This window comes from Staurois parvus, unplaced genomic scaffold, assembly GCF_062004578.1.
Source record: "Staurois parvus isolate SC_StPar_1 unplaced genomic scaffold, SC_StPar_1.0 ptg000052l, whole genome shotgun sequence".
In the NCBI taxonomy this organism is placed as follows: domain Eukaryota; kingdom Metazoa; phylum Chordata; class Amphibia; order Anura; family Ranidae; genus Staurois; species Staurois parvus.
The window spans coordinates 1497178-1519691 of record NW_028317848.1 but is presented as its reverse complement, the minus strand read 5'-3'; the positions used below and the strand labels follow the sequence as shown (position 1 = coordinate 1519691).

At 43.0% G+C, this 22514-nt stretch overlaps 1 protein-coding gene across 1 annotated transcript in view; it reads left to right on the top strand.

Moving 5' to 3' along the window:
• Positions 1 to 22514, top strand: part of VPS13B (vacuolar protein sorting 13 homolog B) — a 1305797-nt gene that overhangs the window by 99196 nt on the left and 1184087 nt on the right. The window contains exon 5 of the mRNA XM_089666424.1: positions 21834 to 22001. Coding sequence (XP_089522550.1) covers positions 21834 to 22001 — 168 coding nt within the window. The remainder of the gene's footprint in view (positions 1 to 21833; positions 22002 to 22514) is intronic.

Genomic DNA, 22514 nt, shown 5'->3' with positions numbered 1-22514 from the left:
CTATAGTAAGGCTATATTAATGACACAGTGATACACTGAAGTACAGCCTGCCTGCAAAACGAACCTTCAGCTCCTATCTGTTGATGAGCCAGGGGACTACATATCCCATAAGGGATGTTGACTTAAAGTAGTGTTATTTCTACCATTTTTGTATATGCTTGAGGATGTAATCACAGTATGGGACAATTGGCCAAAGCTTGCTTCAAATATTTTAGGAGATTTAGGGCTAGTTCACATTAGATGCAGTCCAGTGCATTTTTTTTTCTACATCAAAAACGCATGTACAGTGTTTTCCATGTATTCCAGTGGCCCTAATTCACACCAGTGCAGTCAGTTCCAGTCAGTTTCCGGTGCAGAAAAAAAAGTAGAACATGCTGCATTTTTTCTGCACATAACTGTTCTGGAACATAGCAAACTGCATCAAAACTGAACCGGAATGGAATGTTGTGTGAACTGTAAGCAAAAACGTATCCAAAATGCATCCATAGTGCGTTTTTGGGGTGTGAACTGGCCCTTACTGTTTGTTACTTTAAGTGGCTTTCATTCTGTCAATTGATATGAATCTCTTTTTCACCAAAACTAGTTTCCAGTGCTAAACATTTTAATACCCAATAATTATTACTATACAGGATTTATAAAGCGCCAACAGTTTGCTCAATATAATGGGAGACAATACAGCAACAATACAGTTCAATACAAGAGGGTTAGGAGGCCCCCGCTCCTTGGAGCTTACAATAATGCCATACATTTCATTACACGGCTGTTCCTAAGTCTAAATATTCCTTTGAAAATGAGCAGAAAATGCAACTTATTGTAGAGTAGTGAGCTCAGAAATAGTACTTTGATCCCAAGCAGTATGAATAGTTTTGTTCATAAGTATGTTTTGTAAATTTTGTACATCTGCACTGCCTACTTTTTGGAATTTTAAAGTTAAACTCTAGCTTGGCTAGCCCTTTTTTGGATCCCCCTTCCCTTGCAGTGAATATATTTATTATAGGTACTTGTATAGCGCGGTCAATTTGCTCAGTACTTTACATATATTGAACATTCATATCAGTCCCTAACCCTCAAGGGGCTTACAATCTAAAGTCCCTAACTTACATTCATACATACACATACTAGGGCCAATTTAGACAGGATTCAATTAACTTACCAGCATGTCTTTGGAGTGTGGGAGGAAACCAGAGTACCTGGAGGAAACCCATGCAGGCACAGGGAGAACATGCAAACTCCAGGCAGGTGGTGCGGTGGTTGGGATTCAAACCCACGACCCTATTACTGCCAGGCAGAAGTGCTAACCATTTATAAACACATTTTCAGCATACGCACCTAAATTCCAGGTGTTTTCTGAGAAGTCATAAGTGGGTCCTTCCAGTTCCCTTCTAGCATCAGCAGTAGGTTGTCCCAAGTGCTGTAGTGAATAGTTCTTATTTTGTGACATGTGGCACCTTTCTATGCAGCATTCATCTGTAAGCCCACATTAGGGATGCATCTCTCATGATTCAAGAAGCATGAATGAAATGTGAAGTTATCTCTCAGATATGTTTCTCCTGCTGTGTTAGAAATCTTCAAAAATACATGGTCTTTGGAGTAGAAAATGAAAAAAAGGTCTTCCTGAAAAGAAGAATACTTACCTGTCCTGCCAGTGTGTCCTGTGGTGTAATACAGGATGGTTGGGGGAACCAGCTTGGAGACCAAACATCGACAGACGCAGGCATGTCCGCTTCTGAACTTTCTTCAGTAAGTTTAGCTCTTCAAGAGCAAAGATCTAAAGTATAGGTAGGGAGAAAGGTAAATATTCTTTTCTTTGCAGGAAAAATGTTTTTAAAAGTTTTCTTACTCTAGTGACAGAGCTACTTTAAAGTGTATATATAGCCAAACCTTTTTGTTTTTGATAGAGTAGGGAAGGGTTAAAACCCCGGCCTGTCTGTGTGCCATTGGGAGAAATTTCCTCTCACCGCTTTTGTTCTGGGAACAACCCTAAAAATTTTAAATTGTAGATGATGAGTCTTCCCCATTAATAGGAACCCTAACCCTTCCGAACGCTATCCAAAACATAAAAAAATGTTGTATCTGGAGGTAAGCTTTAAAGTACAGTTGTGCTTAGAAGTTTGCATACCCTCACAGAAATCACAAAATGTTGGCATTGATATTGAAAATATGACTGATCATGCCAAAAAATGTTTATTTATTAATCCTTGTTTAAGGATAGTGATCATATGAAGCCATTTATGATCACACAGTTGTTTTGGCTCCTTTTTAAATCATAATAATTACAGAGATCACCCAAATGGCACTGACTAAAAGTTTACATACCCCGGGATGTTTGATCTTGGTACAGACACACAAGGTGACACACACAAATATAAAGTGGCAATGGAGCCCGGGTTCACATATATGCAGTTCGGTACATTGCATGTGATTCGCACAGGAACCGAATTGTGTGTGGTGCGATTGGAGCCAAACATTTTGTATGGCTGTAATTGCACCGCACCAGAAAGGTGCAGGACCCTTTTTTTGGTCCACACTAGAATTGGATCGCATGGGTATTCATACCTATGCAATCCGATTCTGCACAGTGTTTTGCGGACCGATTTCCGGGTGTTAAACACACACACACACACACACACTGCAATTCTTATGCGGTGTGGAATTCGCACAGAAAACACTGCAAATTCCGCATCGCTGTGAACACAGGCTAAAGTTTAATTTCCCACATCTATGGCCTTTTAAATTGCAATTAGTGTTTGTGTATAAATAATCAATGAGTTTGATCAGTGTGTGTGTATGTATACAACAAACAAGAGATCCCTGTGCTCAAATCCATACAGCTAGTGCATGCATTTATCCATCAGGTGCTAAAGGGGTGTAACCACATTAACTCTAGAGATTCTGAAGGACCCTCTGCACACTATGCAAAGAGGGATTACTTTGACGCAGTTGGCCAGCTTAAACATGTATTGCAATATGTGTGAACCAAATATCCCTATTTGTTGCATAGTTTGCGTGAAAGGGTATATACCAGTGTGCAGAGGGTCCTTCAGAATTTCTGTGTATGTATACACACACACACACTTGCAGAAATCGTGAAATGTTGGTGTTGATATTGAAAATATGACTGATCATGCCAAAAACGGTATTTTATTTAAGGATAATTGTCATATGAAGCCATTTATTATCACATAGTTGTTTGGCCCCTTTTTAAATCATAATGAAAACAAAAATCACCCAAATGGCCATGATCAAAAGTTTACATACCCTGGAATGTTTGGCCATGGTACAAACACACAAGTTGACACACACAGGTTAAAATGCCAATTAAAGGGTAATTTTCCACATATGTGGCTTTTTAAATTACACAGAATTGTGTCTGTGTATAAATAGTCAGTGAGTTTATTAGCTCTTGCATGGATGCACTGAGCCGGCTAGATACTGAGCCATGGGGAGCAGAACTGTCAAAAGACCTGCATAACAAGGTAATGGAACTTTATAAAGATGGAAAAGGATATAAAAAGATATCCAAAGTCTTGCATATGCCAGTCAGTACTGTTCAATCGCTTATTAAGAAGTGGAAAATTCAGGGATCTCTTAGTACCAATCCACGGTTAGGTAGAGCAAGAAATATTGCAGCCACAACTGTCAGAAGAATTGTTCAGGAAACAAAGAAAAACCCACAGGTAACCTCAGGAGAAATACAGGCTGCTTTGGTAAACGATGGTGTGGTTGTTTCATGGAGCACAAAACAACGATTATTGAACAAAAATGAGCTGCATGGTTGAGTTGCCAAGAAGAAGCCTTTACCGCTCCAGTCACAAAAAAGCCCAATTACAATATGTCTGATAACTCTTTGACACTCCTCACAGCTTCTGACACACTGTAATCTGAAGTGACGAGAGCAAAATAGAGCTTCATGGCCATAAGTGATATATTTGGAGAGAAGTCAACAGCGACAAGAGTACAATCCCCACTGTGAAGCACGGTGATGGCTCACTGATGATTTTGGTGGTGTGTGAGCTCTAAAGGCATTGGGAATCTTGTGAAAATTGATGGCAACATGAATGCAGCATGTTAACAGAAAATACTGGTAGACAATTTGCGTTCTTTTGCACGAAAGCTGCTCATGGGATGCTCTTGGACTTTCCAATACGACAATGACCCTAAGCACAAGGCAAAGTTGACCCTCCAGTGGTTACAGCAGAAAAAGGTGAAGGTTCTAGAGTGGCCATCACAGTCTCCTGACCTTAATACCATCAAGCCACTCTGGGGATGTCTCAAATGTGCTGCTCATGCAAGATGACCAAAGACTTTGCATGATCTGGAGGCATTTTACCAAGACTAATGGGCAGCTGTACCACCTGTAAGAATTTGGGGCCTCATAGAAACCTATTACAAAAGACTGCACGCTGTCATTGATGCTAAAGGTGGCAGTACACAGTATTAAGAACTTAGGCTATGCAGACTTTTGAACAGGGGTCATTTCCTTTGTTTACTTGTTGCCATGTTTTGTTTTATGATTGTGTCAATCTGTTATGACCTAGTAAAACAACCCATGCAGTATAATGTAGAAAGGCAAAAGATCTGTGTATTTGTGTATACATCACACACATCTAAGACCACTGTTGCATTTCTGAAGAACAGGGTGAAAGGTATTCAGTGGCCAAGTATGTCTCTTGATCTGAACCCAATCGAACACCTATGGGGAAGTCTAAAGAAACAAGCTGAGCATCACTCTCCATCCAGCATCCAGGCTCTAAAAGAGGTCTTTCTTGAAGAATGGAAAAAGATAGATGTTGCAATATGTCGCCAACTTGTTCATTCCATGCCTAGAAGACTTGGTGCTGTCCTTACAAATCATGGAGGTCATACAAAATACTAGATGTAGTAGTTTTTGTTGTGGGGTGTATTCATTTTTGCATCAACTAATTTGAGTAAAACTGAAGATTTTGTAATCTAAGTTATATTATTAAAGTGTTACTAAACTGACAACAGATAATCAGTCTGTATATGAAGTAAAGCATGCTTGTTGTGCTCACTGTTGAACCTAAGGGGTTATTCGTCCACATTGTGTAAAAAGGATATTTGATCCTGTCTTCTCTGATTCTCCCCTTCTTCCAGTGTCTCCTAAATATCAACTGATAAAACAGAGGCTCGGGGGGGGGCAAGCCGCACATGCTCCATTTGGTGTGTATTGCTATAGAGTTTTTTTTTTTCTCTTGGGAGAGTGCATGTGATCAGCACAGGGCCACTCAGCACTCTCCAGACAGAGGTTAGGGGTCCTACATCCTACAGGAGAATGAACACTCCTCCTACAAGCTGTAACCAGTGCTCTGCTGAACACTGATAGAAGTCACAAGAATGGTCTAACTGCTGATGAGAAAATGTATTTAGCAGTTTATATTTACTATAATAATTGCATGTTGATGTTCTGTGTACTGTGGGAGAACAGATATAGTGAATGCAGGGTCCTGGGTTTAGTAATGCTTTACCCTTTCTTTCATGTAATGAGCTAAACAAATGTTCAAAAAAAAAAAAAAAACCTCAGTTTTGTCAAAATTTTGGAAATTGTTCTTGTGTTCATTGAGATATTGATTAAAATCTTACTTTTCAAAAGGGGTGTACTCAGTTATTCTGAGGACTGTATGTTGACCGTGGTGACCAAAAATATAAGGGAATGTATCCTCATCCAATAATGACAGACTTTTGGGCAGGTTAAACATATGTGTAGAACCGTGCTTGTCTGGCCAAAGCTTCTACAGCATGAGGGCGATGATCCCGGGGACATTTATGAGATCCAGTCTGGAACCAGGTACCACCTTGCATGTTCTTTTTATTCTGCTTCTATCAGAGCAACATTTAATATGCCTCTATAAACACAAGAGTTCCAAGACCACCAGTCCTCCTCCTCAATAGACATGTCCAGATCCCTCTCCCATGCGACTTGATAAGGAAGTTTGGTCGACTGGGTGGAAAGAGTTTGTACAGTGTAGAGATGCATCCCTGCAATTGAGTTCCTTGAATACATCTGTTTTCAAACAGTGTGTAGAGTCAGGTTATGACTTTTTTTCTGTAAAGTATGCAAAAAATGATAAATTTGCTGCAAATGAAAGTTCTCAGAGGGAGGCATCTCCAGGCTGCACAAAAATTATCAGGATGGACAAATCCCCTTATGTTCAAGGAAGTCCCCTATTCTATAGAGTCCCTTATTGACCCACCAGCTAAAATGAGTGGGGTACAGTCCTAGGGGGAGCAAAGGGTTATTATGAAGCAGGGCCACCGCCATGTGTGGGGAACGCAAGGGCCATCGTTTACAATTCACGTCCGGCAGACTGAGGGTTTGGGACTGAGTAGGGCATAGAATTGCTTTGCAATGATGTGACAGGAGCCATAACAACAGATCCATGGGAAGTGGGGCGCAGGCTTGGGCCTCAATAGACACCCAGTCAGGCCTATATGATGATGATGGAGTTGACATAGCTGCGAAAATTATGCCTCCATGCAGTATTTTCTAAAATCTGGGACACCCAAACTGCATCCAGCCTTGTCTCCATGTCCTCCAATAATTTCCTGAACAGAACTGGGTTGTCTGCCTTATATACAGAGGAGACACTAGGGGGTTTATTTACTAAAGCTGGAGAGTGCAAAATCAGACTCACTTCTGCATAGAAACCAATCAGCTTCCAGGTTTCATTGCCAAAGCTTCATTGAACAAGCTGAGGTTAGAAGCTGATTGGTTTCTATGCAGAAGGGAGTCTGATTTTGGACTCTCCAGCTTTAGTAAATAAACCCCCAGGAGTCAATCTTATACCTAACTAAGGGAGTGAAGTTTGCTACCATTAAAAGGGATACTGTGTCTGAAGACTTTGCAATATCGAGTCATTCAGATTTATATTCATTGGCTCAGACTCATCCCGATTGACTCCCAAAGCGATCTAGAAGTCAATTTGGCAAAGAAATGTGTGGGAAGGTGATGAATAACAATAGGTTCTCTACAAATAATACACAGTTGTGACTTCGACCCCCCACTCTCTATCCCCAGAATGTCAGGGTAGACTTTAGAACCTTTTTAAGTACAAAAATTTAATTTTTTTTTTCTGCTCACAAGAGGCAACAAGTGACAACTCTTCACATATAAAAGCAAATGGACAAAGATGAGGAGAGCTTTTATACTATAAAAACAGTAGTTTATTGTGCGTTTATCAAAGCTAACTTACTTACAGGTGTCATTAAATTTAGCAGCTCATAAACAATACTTGATGAAAATAAAACCTGCCTTACATAATGCAAGTGCCCCTGTATACGTTTCTTATCCTGATTGAAGGGACCTACAGAACACCAGTCATTTAAAAGAAAGTAGGAAATTGAGATGCAGCTGCATTGTCCTTGACTTGCTAATAAATATTTATGCTGCATTTTTTCCCACCCTGAGCAATTGTCATCCATGGGGGAAAGAGTGAAACAAAGTTGGAAACGATTTAGAAAATAAAACATACAGCACTTCTTAAATCACCACTAATGCCTTGGACAGAAGTGTTTGCTTGACTACTTGAGTCATACTGTTGTGCTGTGTGAACACTGATACACAGAATGGGAAATATTTCTGGACGCATGTTTGCCAGAAATGTAATTTTTGTAATGCAATATCTTAAAACTGTGTTCCAGCGAAAATGTAAAAAAATAAAATTAAGCAGCTACAAAAACTGTAGCTGCTGACATTTAAAAAACAGCCACTAACCTGTCCCTCGATCCTGCGGTATCCCCCCCACAGCCCATTTACCGACTGCCCTGTGTTCCCGGCGTTGGCATCTTCAGTGTGGGCACCCGGCTGTGACAGCTTGTAGCTTCACTGCTGAGTGGCCACTGTGCATGCGCGATTAGCGCTGCGCTTTTTGAATGGTCCCGTAGTCTTCTGGGACCTGTCAAATGTCCCAGAAGACTACAGGAAGGGAGGGGGAAGGGCAACTTCCTAGGCGAACACAGAGGAAGTGGGAGTGGGTACCTGTCAGATTTGGGTAACTGCTCCCCAAAGGTGCCAATATTTAATGGGGAACAGGGGACCAGTCCTTAAAGCGGACCTTCCCCTTTTGGGTGGAGCTCTGCTTTACATAGTTACAGTGGGGCAAAAAAGTATTTAGTCAGCCACCAATTGTGCAAGTTCTCCCACTTTAAAAGATGAGAGAGGCCTGTAATTGGCATCATAGGTAGACCTCAACTATGAGAGACAAAATGAGAAAAATAATCCAGACAATCACATTGGCTGATTTGGAAAGAATTTATTTGCAAATTATGGTGGAAAATAAGTATTTGGTCACCTACAAACAAGCAAGATTTCTGGCTCTCACAGACCTGTACCTTCTTCTTTAAGAGGCTCCTCTGTCCTGCACTCATTACCTGTATCAATGGCACCTGTTTGAACTTGTTATCAGTATAAAAGACACCTGTCCACAACCTCAAACAGTCACACTCCAAACTCCACTATGGTGAAGACCAAAGAGCTGTCGAAGGACACCAGAAACAAAATTGTAGACTTGCACCAGGCTGGGAAGACTGAATCTGCAATAGGCAAGCAGCTTGGTGTGAACAAATCAACTGTGGGAGCAATAATTAGAAAATGGAAGACATACCAGACCACTGATAATCTCCCTCGATCTGGGGCTCCACGCAAGATCTCACCTCGTGGGGTCAAAATGATCACAAGAACGGTGAGCAAAAATCCCAGGACCACACAGGGGGACCTAGTGAATGACCTGCAGAGAGCTGGGGCCAACGTAACAAAGGCTACCATCAGTAACACACTACGCCGCCAGGGACTCAGATCCTGTAGTGCCAGACGTGTCCCCCAATTCAACCATTAAAAAAAAAAGTTATAATCCTATATAACCACAGTTGATCCAGAGGAAGGCAAAAAAAACCCCAGCAAAGCATGATCCAATTTGCTCCTGCAAGGAAAAAAAGTCCTTCCTGATCCCCCGTGAGGCAATCGGATATTCCCTGGATCACCTTTACCTATAAATGTTAGTATCCAGTTATATTCTGTATATCTACGAAAGATTCCAGGCCATTTTTAAAGCAATCCACTGAGCTGGCCAGAACCAACTCTTGAGGGAGTCTATTCCACATTTTCACAGCTCTCACTGTGAAGAAACTTTTCTGTGTTTGGAGATTAAATTTCCTTTCCTCCAGATGTAAAGAGTGCCTCCTTGTCTTCTGTGATGACCTCAGGGTGAATAGCTCTACACCGAGTTCACTATATGAACCACTGATGTATTTATACATGTTGATCATATCCCACCTTAATTTCCTCTTCTCAATAGAGAATAAACTCAGTCCGTCTAATCTTTACTCATAGCTGAGCTCCTCCATTCCTCTTATCAGTTTGGTTACCCTTCTCTGTACTTTCTCCAGTTCCCCAATGTTCTTTTTGTGAATTGGTGCCCAAAACTGAACTGCATATTCCAGATGAGGTTTTACTAATGATTTGTTCCGGGGTAATATCTCTCTCTCTGGAGTCTATACCTCTTTTAATACAAGAGAAGATTTTGCTCACTTTAGAAACTGCAGCTTGGCATTGCATGCCATTATTAAGCTTGTGATCTACCAGAACCCCAAGATCCTTCTCCACCACTGATTCCCCCAATTGTACCCCCCCCCCCCCAGTATGTATAATGCATGCATATTCTTAGCCTCCAAGTGCATAAACTTGCATCTATCAACATTAAACCTCATTTGCCACATAGTTGCCCAATTAAACAGTGCATTGAGGTTGGCTTGTAAGTTGAAGGCATCCTGTAAGGATGTTATTCCACTGCACAGCTTGGTGTCATCTGCAAAGACTGAAATTGTATTTTTAATCTTGGACCCTGTATTGTTTATAAATATAATAAAAAGTAAGGGTCCCAACACTGAACCTTGGGGTACACCACTGACAACCCTAGACCATTCAGAGTATGAATCATTAACCACTACACTACTCTTTGAATACGATCTTTTTAGCCAGTTTTCTATCCATTTACATACGGATTTGTCCAAGCCTGTAGACTTTACCTTACACATTAGCCATGTGTGGGGAACTGTGTCAAACGCTTTTGCAAAATCCAAGTATACCACGTCCACCGCCACCACTCTGTCCATGGTTTTGCTCACCTCCTCATAAAAAGAAATCAGATTTGTTTGACAACTTCTGTCTTTCATGAATCCATGCTGTCTGTTGCTTAAAATATTTTTTTCCAGCAAGAACTCATCTATGTGGTCTTTTATTAAACTCTCCAGTATCTTCCCAACTATAGAAGTTAAACTAACAGGTCTATAATTACTTGGTAAGGATTTTGATTCCTTTTTAAATATTGGCACCACATTGGCCTTACGCCAATCCAGTGGTACCATGCCAGTCATTAAAGAGTCCCTAAAAATTAGAATGGTTACAAAAATTAGTAAAATTACAATGGTTTTGAAATGACAGAGCTCAATTCTTTAAGGACCCGTGGGTGTATGCCATCTGGTCCAGATGCTTTATTCACCTTTATACTGTCTAAATGTTTTTGAATCATATCAATTGTGAGCCAATGTGGATCATCTGGAGCTGTGTCAATACCATGCCCATTATGGACAAGATCTCCCCCATGCTCCTTTGTATACACAGAGCTGAAGAAGGTATTTAATAAATTTGCCTTCTCTTTGCCCCAGTCACCCACTCTAGATTATTTTGTAAAGGGCCTACATGCTCAGACCGGACCTTTTTACTATTAATATATTTGAAGAGCTTTAAGCTTGTCTTTTTTTCCCCTTTGTGAATCCTACAAACAGAGCTTTTGTTATGATGTACATTTTGTGTAATTTTTTGGAAATAATTTAGAAAAGATCACAATGGAATGCCTTATTCAATTAAACATTTCATATTGAGAACAAGTGCTAAATTCCATCCCTCAAGACAGGTGCCAGCACGTGAATTACTTTGGTACTGCCCCCCTGAGTATTTAGACAAATACCAACCTCTGTATCTCACTGCAGGTATCAATGAGATTTGCTGACATTACATTATGTAACGCATGTGTATTAAAGTGATACTAACCACACACGGTTTACTTTACATTATCCCTTCTCTTTCTGTGTATGCATGATGGTACTGTAAATATTTTAAGAAAAAAAAAACTAAGTACCTTTTTTCCTAATCGACATATAGCTGTCACATGACCCAGCTCTGTCCCAGCCTGTCTGCATGGAAACAGTGGCAGGGGGAGCTTCCAGTCCTCTGCTGCTGGTCACATGTTCAAAAGAAAATAAAAAAACGGCCTTTGGGATACAGAGTAAAAATAAATAATAAGAATAAACAGTTTTAAATTGTTATACAAATATATATTTCAAATGAAATCTATTATTTTTTTTTCCAGTGACATGGTGTGGCTGGATTTCTGACAGTCACAGGCTGTGTCACACCCCTCCAGCCTGTGTCTTAGAATAACAGGGAGGTGAAGCCTCCAACCATCCCATGTAATATCCCACCCCCATTGTGTTTAGCGGGCATGGAGAAGGAGGGAGGGAGTGGGCTGTCATTGACCACTGTGTATATACACCTACTCTATAGTCACACAGGCTGCTCAGATGTAGGTAGGAAATGCTCTGGGTAGAAAATGCGCTACACACTAGGTTTTTTGCAGAATAAAGTAAACGAATCCCCATAGTGACTAAATGAGTATAAACAGCATGTAATACAGCATTTATTGATAGTTTTTAATTTTAACTTTAAGGCCCAAGCTTCCAGGAAAAGCAGATGAAGACCAGAATTACAGAAGAGCATATTTTAAATGTCTGTGTACATTTGTTCGGTGTGTTAACATGCATTGTGACAAGGCAGTCCATTGAAATGAATGAGCTGGCAACGCACTCAAGCATCTTCAAAATCTAGTGTGTCTCTAAATTTGTAATTCAATGCACTTTGATGTTTTACCATTCCTTGAAGCATGCTCCAACAGATGTATGTTGCCGTAATGCTTAGGGTGCCATTCACTGTAATAGCCACAGATTGAAGTAATACCTGTGTTACCACAACAGAAACATGCAAATGGACCCTGAAAATGCCACATTCCTGTACAGCCACCTGTTTTCACAGACCATGCTAAGTGTTTTTTTTTTTTTTTTTTGTTTTAACAAAATAAAAGTGCAAAAAAGTGCAGTGATGAAAGCTTATTATAATTATACAGGATTTATATAGCGCCAACAGTTTGCTCAGCGCTTTACAATATAACGGGAGACAATACCGCAACAATACAGTTCAATACAAGAGGGAAAGGAGGGCCTGATCCTTGGAGTTTACAATCTAGAAGCTAATACCCACCTTTCCCACTGCCTGCACCGATAATATTGCAACCTGAAGACTCTTTAGATTTTTGGTCCTGTTATGCTTAGCTCAATCCACTGGTCCCTTTATGACTAAGGGCCTTTTTATTTTGTTTTTGTAATTGTTTTTTAAGTTTAAGAAGTAAAACAGTCTGGCAATTTTGACATGGTTTTTCTCTTTGTTCATGAAAGGTTTTCAATAAACCTCCTGGTTCATTGAGGACAGTGCTTTAGCCCACAATTATTTCAAACACTTCAGTGTGCTGAAAAAGGTTGGATAATATTTTAAAATAAGGGGCTGTTGTGAATTTACCTGTTGCAAGAGCAGTTATTATTATTATTATTATTATACAGTATTTATAAAGCGCCAATAGTTCGCTCAGCGCTGTACATTACAAAGGGGGACAGAACATGTGACAGAACAATACCAATACAATGCAAAACATGAGGGGATTGAGGGTCCTGCTCTTTCGAGCTTACAATCTAGGAGGGAGGGGATGGTGGCACAGGAGGAGATAGCTTTGGGGGATGGAGTGGTAGGAAGAGTGGAGGAGGTCGGCAAGTTAGCAGGGGGTGGGGTAGGCTTCCCTGAAGAGATGGGTTTTCAGGGTGCGCCTAAAGGAGAGGAGAGTAGGTGATAATCTGATGGGTTGGGGCAGGGAGTTCCAGAGGATGGGTGACACCCTGGAGAAGTCCTGGAGGCGGGCATGGGAGGACGAGACCAGGGAACTAGAGAGAAGGAGGTCTTGTGAGGAGCGGAGTGTGCGTGCTGGGCGGTACTTGGGTATTAGGTCAGTGATGTAGTTCGGGGCAGTATGGTGGACAGCTTTGTACGTCAGCGTTAGGATTTTGAATTTGATCCGTTGCGCAATCGGAAGCCAGTGGAGGGATTGGCAGAGGGGGGTGGCGGAGACGGAGCGGTTGGAAAGGTGAATGAGTCTGGCAGCCGTATTCAGGATCGACTGAAGCAGGGATAGCCAGTGGCGAGGCAGGCCAGTGAGGAGGGAGTTGCAGTAGTCGAGTCGTGATATGATGAGGGAGTGGATGAGCTGTTTAGTGGTTTCTGGGGTTAGAAACGTGCGGATTTTGGCGATGTTGCGGAGGTGGAGTCTGCATGAGTTTGTTAAAGATTGGACTTGGGGCTGGAAGGATAGGTTGGAGTCCAGAATGACACCAAGTACTTTGGCCTGCAGGGTGGGTTTGATGGTAGCATTGTTGGATGTGATAGAGATGTCAATGGGGGGTGGTGTCCGGGCTGGGGGGAAGACAAGAAACTCGGTTTTGGAGAGGTTCAGTTTAAGGAAGTGGAGCGACATCCAGTATGATATGTCGCTCAGCAGGTGTGTGATTCGGGCAGAGATCGAGGGGGTGAGGTGGGGGGTTGAGAGATAGATTTGTGTGTCGTCGGCATAGAGGTGGTAGTTGAAGCCGTGAGAGTGTATGAGTTGGCCTAGGGAGGAGGTGTAGATGGAGAAGAGAAGGGGCCCGAGGACAGAGCCTTGAGGGACCCCAACAGAGAGGGGGAGTGAGGGGGAGGTGGTAGCATTATAGGTAACGCTGAAAGAGCGTTGTGACAGGTAGGATGAGAGCCAGGAGAGAGCAGAATCTCTGAGGCCGAGGGAGTGTAGTTTTTTGAGGAGGAGGGGGTGGTCGACTGTGTCGAAGGCCGCAGAGAGGTCAAGGAGTAGGAGCACTGAATAATGGCCATTAGCTTTGGCGGTTAGCAGGTCGTTGGATAGTTTGAGTAAGGCAGTTTCGGTGGAGTGTAGAGGACGGAAGCCGGACTGTAGGGGATCGAGGAGGTTGTTGTCGTTGAGGTGAGAGCATAGGCGGGTGTAGACTAGGCGCTTGAGGAGTTTAGATGTAAATGGGAGCAGGGAGATGGGTCTGAGGTTGTTCGGGTCATTGGGGTCCAGGGAGGGCTTTTTAAGCATGGGGGTGATGTGTGCATGTTTCAGAGGGGAGGGGAAAGTGCCGGAGGAGAGGGAGAGATTGAAGATGTGGGTGAGGGAGCGTAGGATGGAGGGGGAGGGAGGCCGTAGGAGTTGTGAGGGGATAGGGTCGAGGGGGCAGGTGGTGAGGCAGGCATCAGAGAGGATCTTGGAGACTTCTTCGATGGTAGTAAGGTCAAAGGTGCGGAGTGTTGGGGGAGCTTCAGTATGAGGAATGTAGGGTGGGGCCGTGGGAGAGGGGTGTAGAGGGGGTAGCTGAGTGAGGGGGAAGGGGGTTGGAGGGAGTTTGAGCAGCGACGAAGTCCCTGCGGGTTATGATGAGGGGGTAGCTGTGTGAGAGGGGATGGGTTGAGAGGGCGTGTGAGTAGAAGCGATGTCCTTGCGAATTGTGTCAGTCTTGTTTTTGAAGTGATTGGCAATCTCAAGGGCAGTGAGTGAGGTGCTGGGTGGAGGTGGGAGTGGCGAGAGTAGTGAGTTGAAGGTGGAGAAGAGTCGGCGAGGATTGGAGGAGAGGGCCTTGATGAGGGTCAGGAAGTAGGCTTGTTTGGCTGCGTGGAGGGAGGAGGTGTAGGTGTGGAAGGCAGATTTGTAGCGGGTGAAGGCTTGTTGGGATTTGGTTTTGTGCCATAGTCGCTTCAGGGCACGACTGTGTCGTTTGAGGGTTTTGGTGTGATCAGTCTGCCAGGGCTGGAGCGGTCGGGGTCTGATGTTGTGTGCGGTTAAAGGCGCTAGTGAGTCAAGGGCTGTTGAGAGCGCGTTGTTGTAGGCGGTCATAGCCAAGTCGGGGCAGGACAGGGGGAGGATGCTGTCGTGGAGTTGATCAGCTGCAGAGTGGAGGGGGGCTGCGTTAAGGTTGCGGCTGGTATTAGTGTGACATTTGGAGGGGTAGGCGTTGGAGGATGAGGAGATAGAGAAGGTAATCAGGTTGTGGTCAGAGAGAGGGAAGGGGGTGTTAGTGAGGTTGTGGGGAGCGCAGCGGTTGGAGAAGACGAGATCAAGGATATTACCGTCAGAGTGGGTGGTGGATTCTATGCACTGTGCAAGTGCAAAGGAGGAGGTTAAGTGGAGGAGACGGGATGTGTCCGGGTTGTCAAGGTTGACAGGGATATTGAAATCCCCAAGGATGATGGTGGGTAGCTCAGAGGAGAGGAAGAAGGGTAGCCAGGAGGAAACGTCATCCAGGAAGCGGGGTATGGATCCAGGAGGCTGGTATATCACAGCAATTTTCAGGGGGGTTGGAGAGAATAGTCTGACGCAGTGGGCCTCGAAGGAGGAGAAGGATAGGGAGGGGGGGTTTGGGAGGACTCGGAAGGTGCTCTGCGGTGACAGGAGCAGACCAACCCCACCACCTTTACGACCGTTAGGCCTAGTTGAGTGGGTCCAGGTGAGACCGCCGTAGGAGAGTGCAGCAGGGGAGGTAGAGTCAGTGGGCTGGATCCAGGTTTCCGTAATCGCCAGGAGGTTGAGGGAGCGGGAAACAAAGAGGTCGTGGATGGTGGTAAGCTTGTTGCACACCGATCGGGCATTCAGGAGTGCACATGAAAACGGGGGGGAGATTTTAGGGAGCAGGGGGACAGATACTAAGTTGCGGGGGTTACGGCGGGACGTGGAGGCGGGAGGGTGTTGTGCGGGTGAGGTAGGTGGTGGAGGGCCAGGATTCGGGGAGATGTCCCCTGCGGTTATGAGGAGGAGAAGGGTGAGAAAGGTGGCATGGGAGCGGGATGTGCAGGAGCGTGAGAAACTACTAGTGGAGGTGTTCGGGTCAGTGGGAGAGTGGAGTAATAGGAGGTGGTGGTGCAGTACAATGCAGTGCTTGGTACATTCAGATACAGTGACAATATTCCTACTGGATGCACAGCTTAAAGCAAGCAAGATTTTTTCACCCACACCTGAATCACATGGCACAGGTGTTCTCATCCATGTGATGTGATTTCTGGCAATTGCATCACGTTTTGTGATCTGTTTCGGGGGTGTCATTAGTTTAACATTGACACCTGCAACAGATCGCATGAATGCAATGCGATTGCAAAGCGGTGTGGGAAACACACAGGACTTGCGGCGTTTCCCACACAGCATTAGTATGAACCCGGTCTTAAAGTAATTTCTGTATCGTCAGATTCATATCGATGTAAGCAACCCAGGGTTATGTTGCCACCTACAGGAGAAACAATAGAAGTGGAACACCAGCCCCCTTGATGCTGTAACCTCTCTCACACCACACCTGCTCAGATTCACTGAGCTTTGAAACTTAAAGAGGAGCTTCCATCAGTTCAGCAAAAACTAAAAGCCAGTAGCACAAAAACTGTAGCTGCTGACTTTTAATAAACACACTCACCTGTCCAAGGATCCAGAGCCTTCATCACCCAAGCTGGTTCTTCACTTGTCTTTTGAGTTCCCAGCGCCAGCTTGGTAACTGTGGGTAGCTGGCTGTGACTCCTTCCCACTGTGCATGCTGGGCTGTTCTTTGTGAATGGTCAGGGAGGAGGGGAGAGGAGGACTTCTGGTGGAATCGCTGCAGTGATAAAACCAAAAGTGGGAGCGGGCCTCTGTCAAAACCAGATATCTTTTCCCTTTACCCCCAAAAATGTATATTCCTGGGTGGGTGGGTGTGAAGGATAGTGAAGTGGAACTTTCCCTTCTGGTTGAAGTTCCATTTAATGAAGGTATTGTGTTACCTTCACTTTATACGGCATTGGTTCTCCCCAAGGAAGTTTCTCTGCATTGTCTGGATGTGGTGAGGACTGTCAGGGTTTACCTCTCTGTTGCTGCTTATTCTGGTGACTGATTCCTTCTTTATAATTCCAAAAGATCCTAAAAGAGGTTCTCTGGGTTCCAGATCCACTATTTCCAAGTGGATTTGTTAAAAACCTATTATAAACTGAATAGAAACATATTAATGCTCACCTTATCTTTTATCATGCAGAGTGAGCTTGCCAAACTGTTTATTTCAGGGATTAATTGATTTGCCCTTCAAACATTGGCGTGGCAGTCTCTAACTTCCAGCTCAGAGGCTTGAGCAGTGCATGTACTGTATAATCACACTCACATGCACTGCTAGCCTCCGACTACATGACCCATAATGACTTATGCCTGCATTCTTTAATGTGCTAATTATTATTTGCAATGTGTTTGATATGTCCTTGAGCTGCTGTCAGTCATCTAATCTATTGGTGAAGCTATGAAGAAAACTGCTTACCATTTGCAGGGGTTGCTATGTTCCAGAACTTATAATAGAAAAGTGCAGCGCTATGTAATGAATATTGCTAAATAATGTCCCCAATATCATAAGTATATAAGTGCTTAATAGCGGTGACAGTCTATATGGTTCTTCCAGTGTTAAGGTAAAAATTATGCACTCACCAGATGCGTAATACAAGTACTCAGTGTATAAATCAACACGGATCTCCTTCACAGATATAGGTCTGGAACACAGGATAATTCTCCCTCAGGGTGGTATGGTTATGAGCCCTCAGAGAAGTAAGATGATCCAGCTGACCAGAGGTTCCTTTAAGGGATGGGTGGGTACAGGTGCCTGCTTACAGGAGCTTCCCTCTCTGGATACGGTGGGTGGATGACTGGATCACAGCAGGGCTCTATAAATAACATAGCTCAGCAGCAGGCAGAGAGGAGAGCGCTGTGGAGTGTGAGCTCCTGGGGTCAGTGTCCGGGGACTGTGCGAGAGATCGGACCCTCCACGCTGGGAAGTGACCTCCTCCTAGTTTCAGTTGTAAAAGGTGGAACTGATTGAACGTAGCCACTGGTAATTTTCTGTGATCCAGTCATCCACCCACCGTATTCAGAGAGGGAAGCTCCTGTAAGCAGGCACCTGTCCCCACCCATCCCTTAAAGGGACCTCTGGCCAGCTGGATCATCTTACTTCTCTGAGGGCTCATAACCATACCACCCTGAGGGAGAATTTTCCTGTGTTCCAGACCAGACCTATATCTGTGAAGGAGATCCGTGTTGATTTATACACTGCGTACTTGAATTGTGCGTGGTGAGTGCGTAATTTTTACCTTAACACTGGGATCACCGCCACTGGATTGGATTGTCATACCATATTATCTTCACCATATAGACTGTCAACGCTATTAAGCACTTACAGTCAGGTCCATAAATATTGGGACATCGACACAATTCTAACATTTTTGGCTCTATACACCACCACAATGGATTTGAAATGAAACGAACAAGATGTGCTTTAATTTCAGACTGTCAGCTTTAATTTGAGGGTATTTACATACAAATCAGGTGAACGGTGTAGGAATTACAACAGTTTGCATATGTACCTCCCACTTGTTAAGGGACCAAAAGTAATGGGACAGAATAATAATCATAAATCAAACTTTCACTTTTTAATACTTGGTTGCAAATCCTTTGCAGTCAATTACAGCCTGAAGTCTGGAACGCATAGACATCACCAGACGCTGGGTTTCATCCTTGGTGATGCTCTGCCAGGCCTCTACTGCAACTGTCTTCAGTTCCTGCTTGTTCTTGGGGCATTTTCCCTTCAGTTTTGTCTTCAGCAAGTGAAATGCATGCTCAATCAGATTCAGGTCTGGTGATTGACTTGGCCATTGCATACCATTCCACTTCTTTCCCTTAAAAAACTCTTTGGTTGCTTTTGCAGTATGCTTTGGGTCATTGTCCATCTGCACTGTGAAGCGGCGTCCAATGAGTTGTGAAGCATTTGGCTGAATATGAGCAGATAATATTGCCCAAAACACTTCAGAATTCATCCCGCTGCTTTTGTCAGCAGTCACATCATCAATAAATACAAGAGAACCAGTTCCATTGGCAGCCATACATGCCCACGCCATGACACTACCACCACCATGCTTCACTGATGAGGTGGTATGCTTAGGATCATGAGCAGTTCCTTTCCTTCTCCATACTCTTCTCTTCCCATCACTCTGTTACAAGTTGATCTTGGTGTCATCTGTCCATAGGATGTTGTTCCAGAAATGTGAAGGCTTTTTTAGATGTCGTTTGGCAAACTCTAATCTGGCCTTCCTGTTTTTGAGGCTCACCAATGGTTTCCATCTTGTGGTGAACCCTCAGTATTCACTCTGGTGAAGTCTTCTCTTGATTGTTGACTTTGACACACATACACCTACCTCCTGGAGAGTGTTCTTGATCTGGCCAACTGTTGTGAAGGGTGTTTTCTTCACCAGGGAAAGAATTCTTTGGTCATCCACCACAGTTGTTTTCCGTGGTCTTCCGGGTCTTTTGGTGTTGCTGAGCTCTCCGTTGCGTTCCTTTTCTTTTTAATAATGTTCCAAACAGTTGTTTTGGCCACGCCTAATGTTTTTGCTATCTCTCTGATGGGTTTGTTTTGTTTTTTTCAGCCTAATGATGGCTTGCTTTACTGATAGTGACAGCTCTTTGGATCTCATCTTGAGAGTTGACAGCAACAGATTCCAAATGCAAATAGCACACTTGAAATGAACTCTGGACCTTTTATCTGCTCATTGTAATTGGGATAATAAGGGAAGAACACACACCTGGCCATGGAACAGCTGAGAAGCTAATTGTCCCATTACTTTTGGTCCCTTAACAAGTGGGAGGCACATATGCAAACTGTTGTAATTCCTACACCGTTCACCTGATTTGGATGTAAATACCCTCAAATTAAAGCTAACGGTCTGCAGTTAAAGCACATCTTGTTCGTTTTATTTCAAATCCATTGTGGTGGTGTATAGAGCCAAAAAATTTAGAATTGTGTCGATGTCCCAATATTTATGGACCTGACTGTATATACTTATGATATTGGGGACATTATTTATCAATATTCATTACATAGCGCTGCACTTTTCTATTATAGGTTTATGACAAGGTTTTTTATTTGGTTTCCTTGAGTGTTCCAGCTGCTTATCTTAGAGCGCTCACTTCCATTACCTTACTTACAATGTTCCAGAACTGGCTGCATTGGCATATATCATTGGAGTCCACAACAATACACTGAGAAAGGTGGCTACACTAGCCCTACAGTTAAACCTCGTTTTGCAATGGGGCAGTGTGAAAGTAGCCCAACACACATAAAAATACTAATAAAGCAGAATTGCTAATAAACATAGACATGTATAAAAAAAATAATAATAATAGACATATCCATTGAAGGGAGAAAAAAAATGTTCTAAATGTTGGATATACACATATACTGTGACAAACAGTCCCTGTCAATTGTGGATGGAGTGTATCAGCCACATAGAATTTTGAGGTAAATGGGTGGCAGTGAGAGGTCTATAGCAGAATGCAAAGGATTAAGCACTGACCACATTTTGCTCCCCACCTGGGTTATAATTTGTCTTCCCTGGGTTAATCAGGGTTGGTGCTGAGTAAGGAGACAAAGCAGTCTGTGAGGTAACATGTCTGCAGGACTGGAGCTGACCCAGTGAGGTCTATTTACTATCCAGGAGGCTTGAAACTGTGTGACTGGACTTTTGTTTTTGGACTTTGTTTATTACTCCTGTGCGGGAATGTTTGCTGTAAACTGACGAATAAACATGAGCAAGAAGCCCTTTAACCTTACATATGGCTTGGGAAGTCCTCTCTGCAAGCTCTCCACTTGATGTTGGACCCCACAATACATACATACAGATCTTCAAAACCAGAAACTACATTGCAATACCGTGTGGCTATGGACATGACTCCCCCTTAATGTTGGCTATCAGTTTGGACTGATTTTGGATATCCCTACCTTTTCTTATTTTCAGGCTGTCCCCCTCAATGAATTGTTGGGAAAATAGGATTGTGGTTAAAGCGCTTTCTCTGTGTGTTCTCATTGAAAGATACAGCTCCCTGCCCCCCCCCCCCCCCCCTATGGTATCATTCTCTCTTTAGACTGCCAATTACAACTGACCATGTGTGGTGTGGCAAGGGCTTATAGCCTCAGTTTCTATTGCCTAGTGTCCTTTTTCTCCTGTAGACAGCGGTATAATTCCAGGTTTAATATCATCTTGTTGTGTCCTTCAATGGATTGCACAAAAAGGATTCTAGGATGACAACAAAAATCCTATTTTTTCTCTAATAGATTTTTTTATAGGATATAAAATACAGGAATTAAACAATACCAGTGTGTGGGTACACCTAGCAATGCTCTTTGATATTCGATTGTGGGTATGAAGCAGTGCTTAGGTGTCGTGTGTCTAAATCTTTAAATCGGTTTGCTTTTTGACCTTCTTTGTTGTTGCTATCCACTACTTTTTGGTTCATTTATAAAACCCCAGAAAAGTCTGCTTTCTGTAATGATTTAATCAGAATGTTTAATTTTCTAAATTTCTCTTAAAAAAATGACATCTGGAATCACATTAATTACCTTAGTCAAAACCCTCAAATCGCTCTGAGACCCTTTATTGCATATCTCATAGGAAATTGACCTTGTATTACTGCCTGAGTGGGGCATGTGTGGCAATAGTTTATCAACTTATTTGCTAGTTCTGAGTTGGATTAATACTTATATTTTATAACACAGTTCTACAAAAGGTTACATTCTTTTTGTCACATTTATTTTTAGTGGTACATTTTACAAAAGTGTTATTTCTCTTTTAGGATATGTGCAGAGTTTAATTCGACGAGTTGTCAATAACGTGAATATTGTGGTAAACAACTTGATCTTAAAGTACGTTGAAGATGATATTGTTTTGTCAGTCAACATTACTTGTGCAGAATGTTGCACAGTGGATGAGTTCTGGGATCGAGCGTTTATGGATATATCTGGTAAGCTTAACTTTTATTGATGATTGTCTGTCTCTTTACCTTTTGTGTCTCCCCCTCAAAATTTCCTGCTAAAGGAAAACATGTAAACTAATCCTTGCAAGAGAACACCACCAGTGCCACCAGAATACCAGTGAAAATCAACTTCCTGAAGTCAGTGCCAGAGCAATCTTTAGGCAGACCTGTGCATTGCCCTGTGGGTGACATGCCTATGATCTGGTGCGTATGAAAAATGCTCTTGGTTTAGCCATGGTCAGTTTGGCTATGGTAGGCAACCATTATTCTGGTTTAACTGCCTGCTCTAGCCACAGAGCTAAAGAATCATTTGAGAATGGCAACTCTTACAGAAAGAACATATTATTTTGGCATCTATTTTGTAGTCTATAGTGCCTTTAGGCTTACTAAAATGGGCTAACACCTGCTTTACATAACGTAATGTGCTTGGTCCATTCCTGTATTCTCTCTAGGATTTTTCTGTATTGGATCCATTTTGGTCAGCTGTTCCACACACCATCT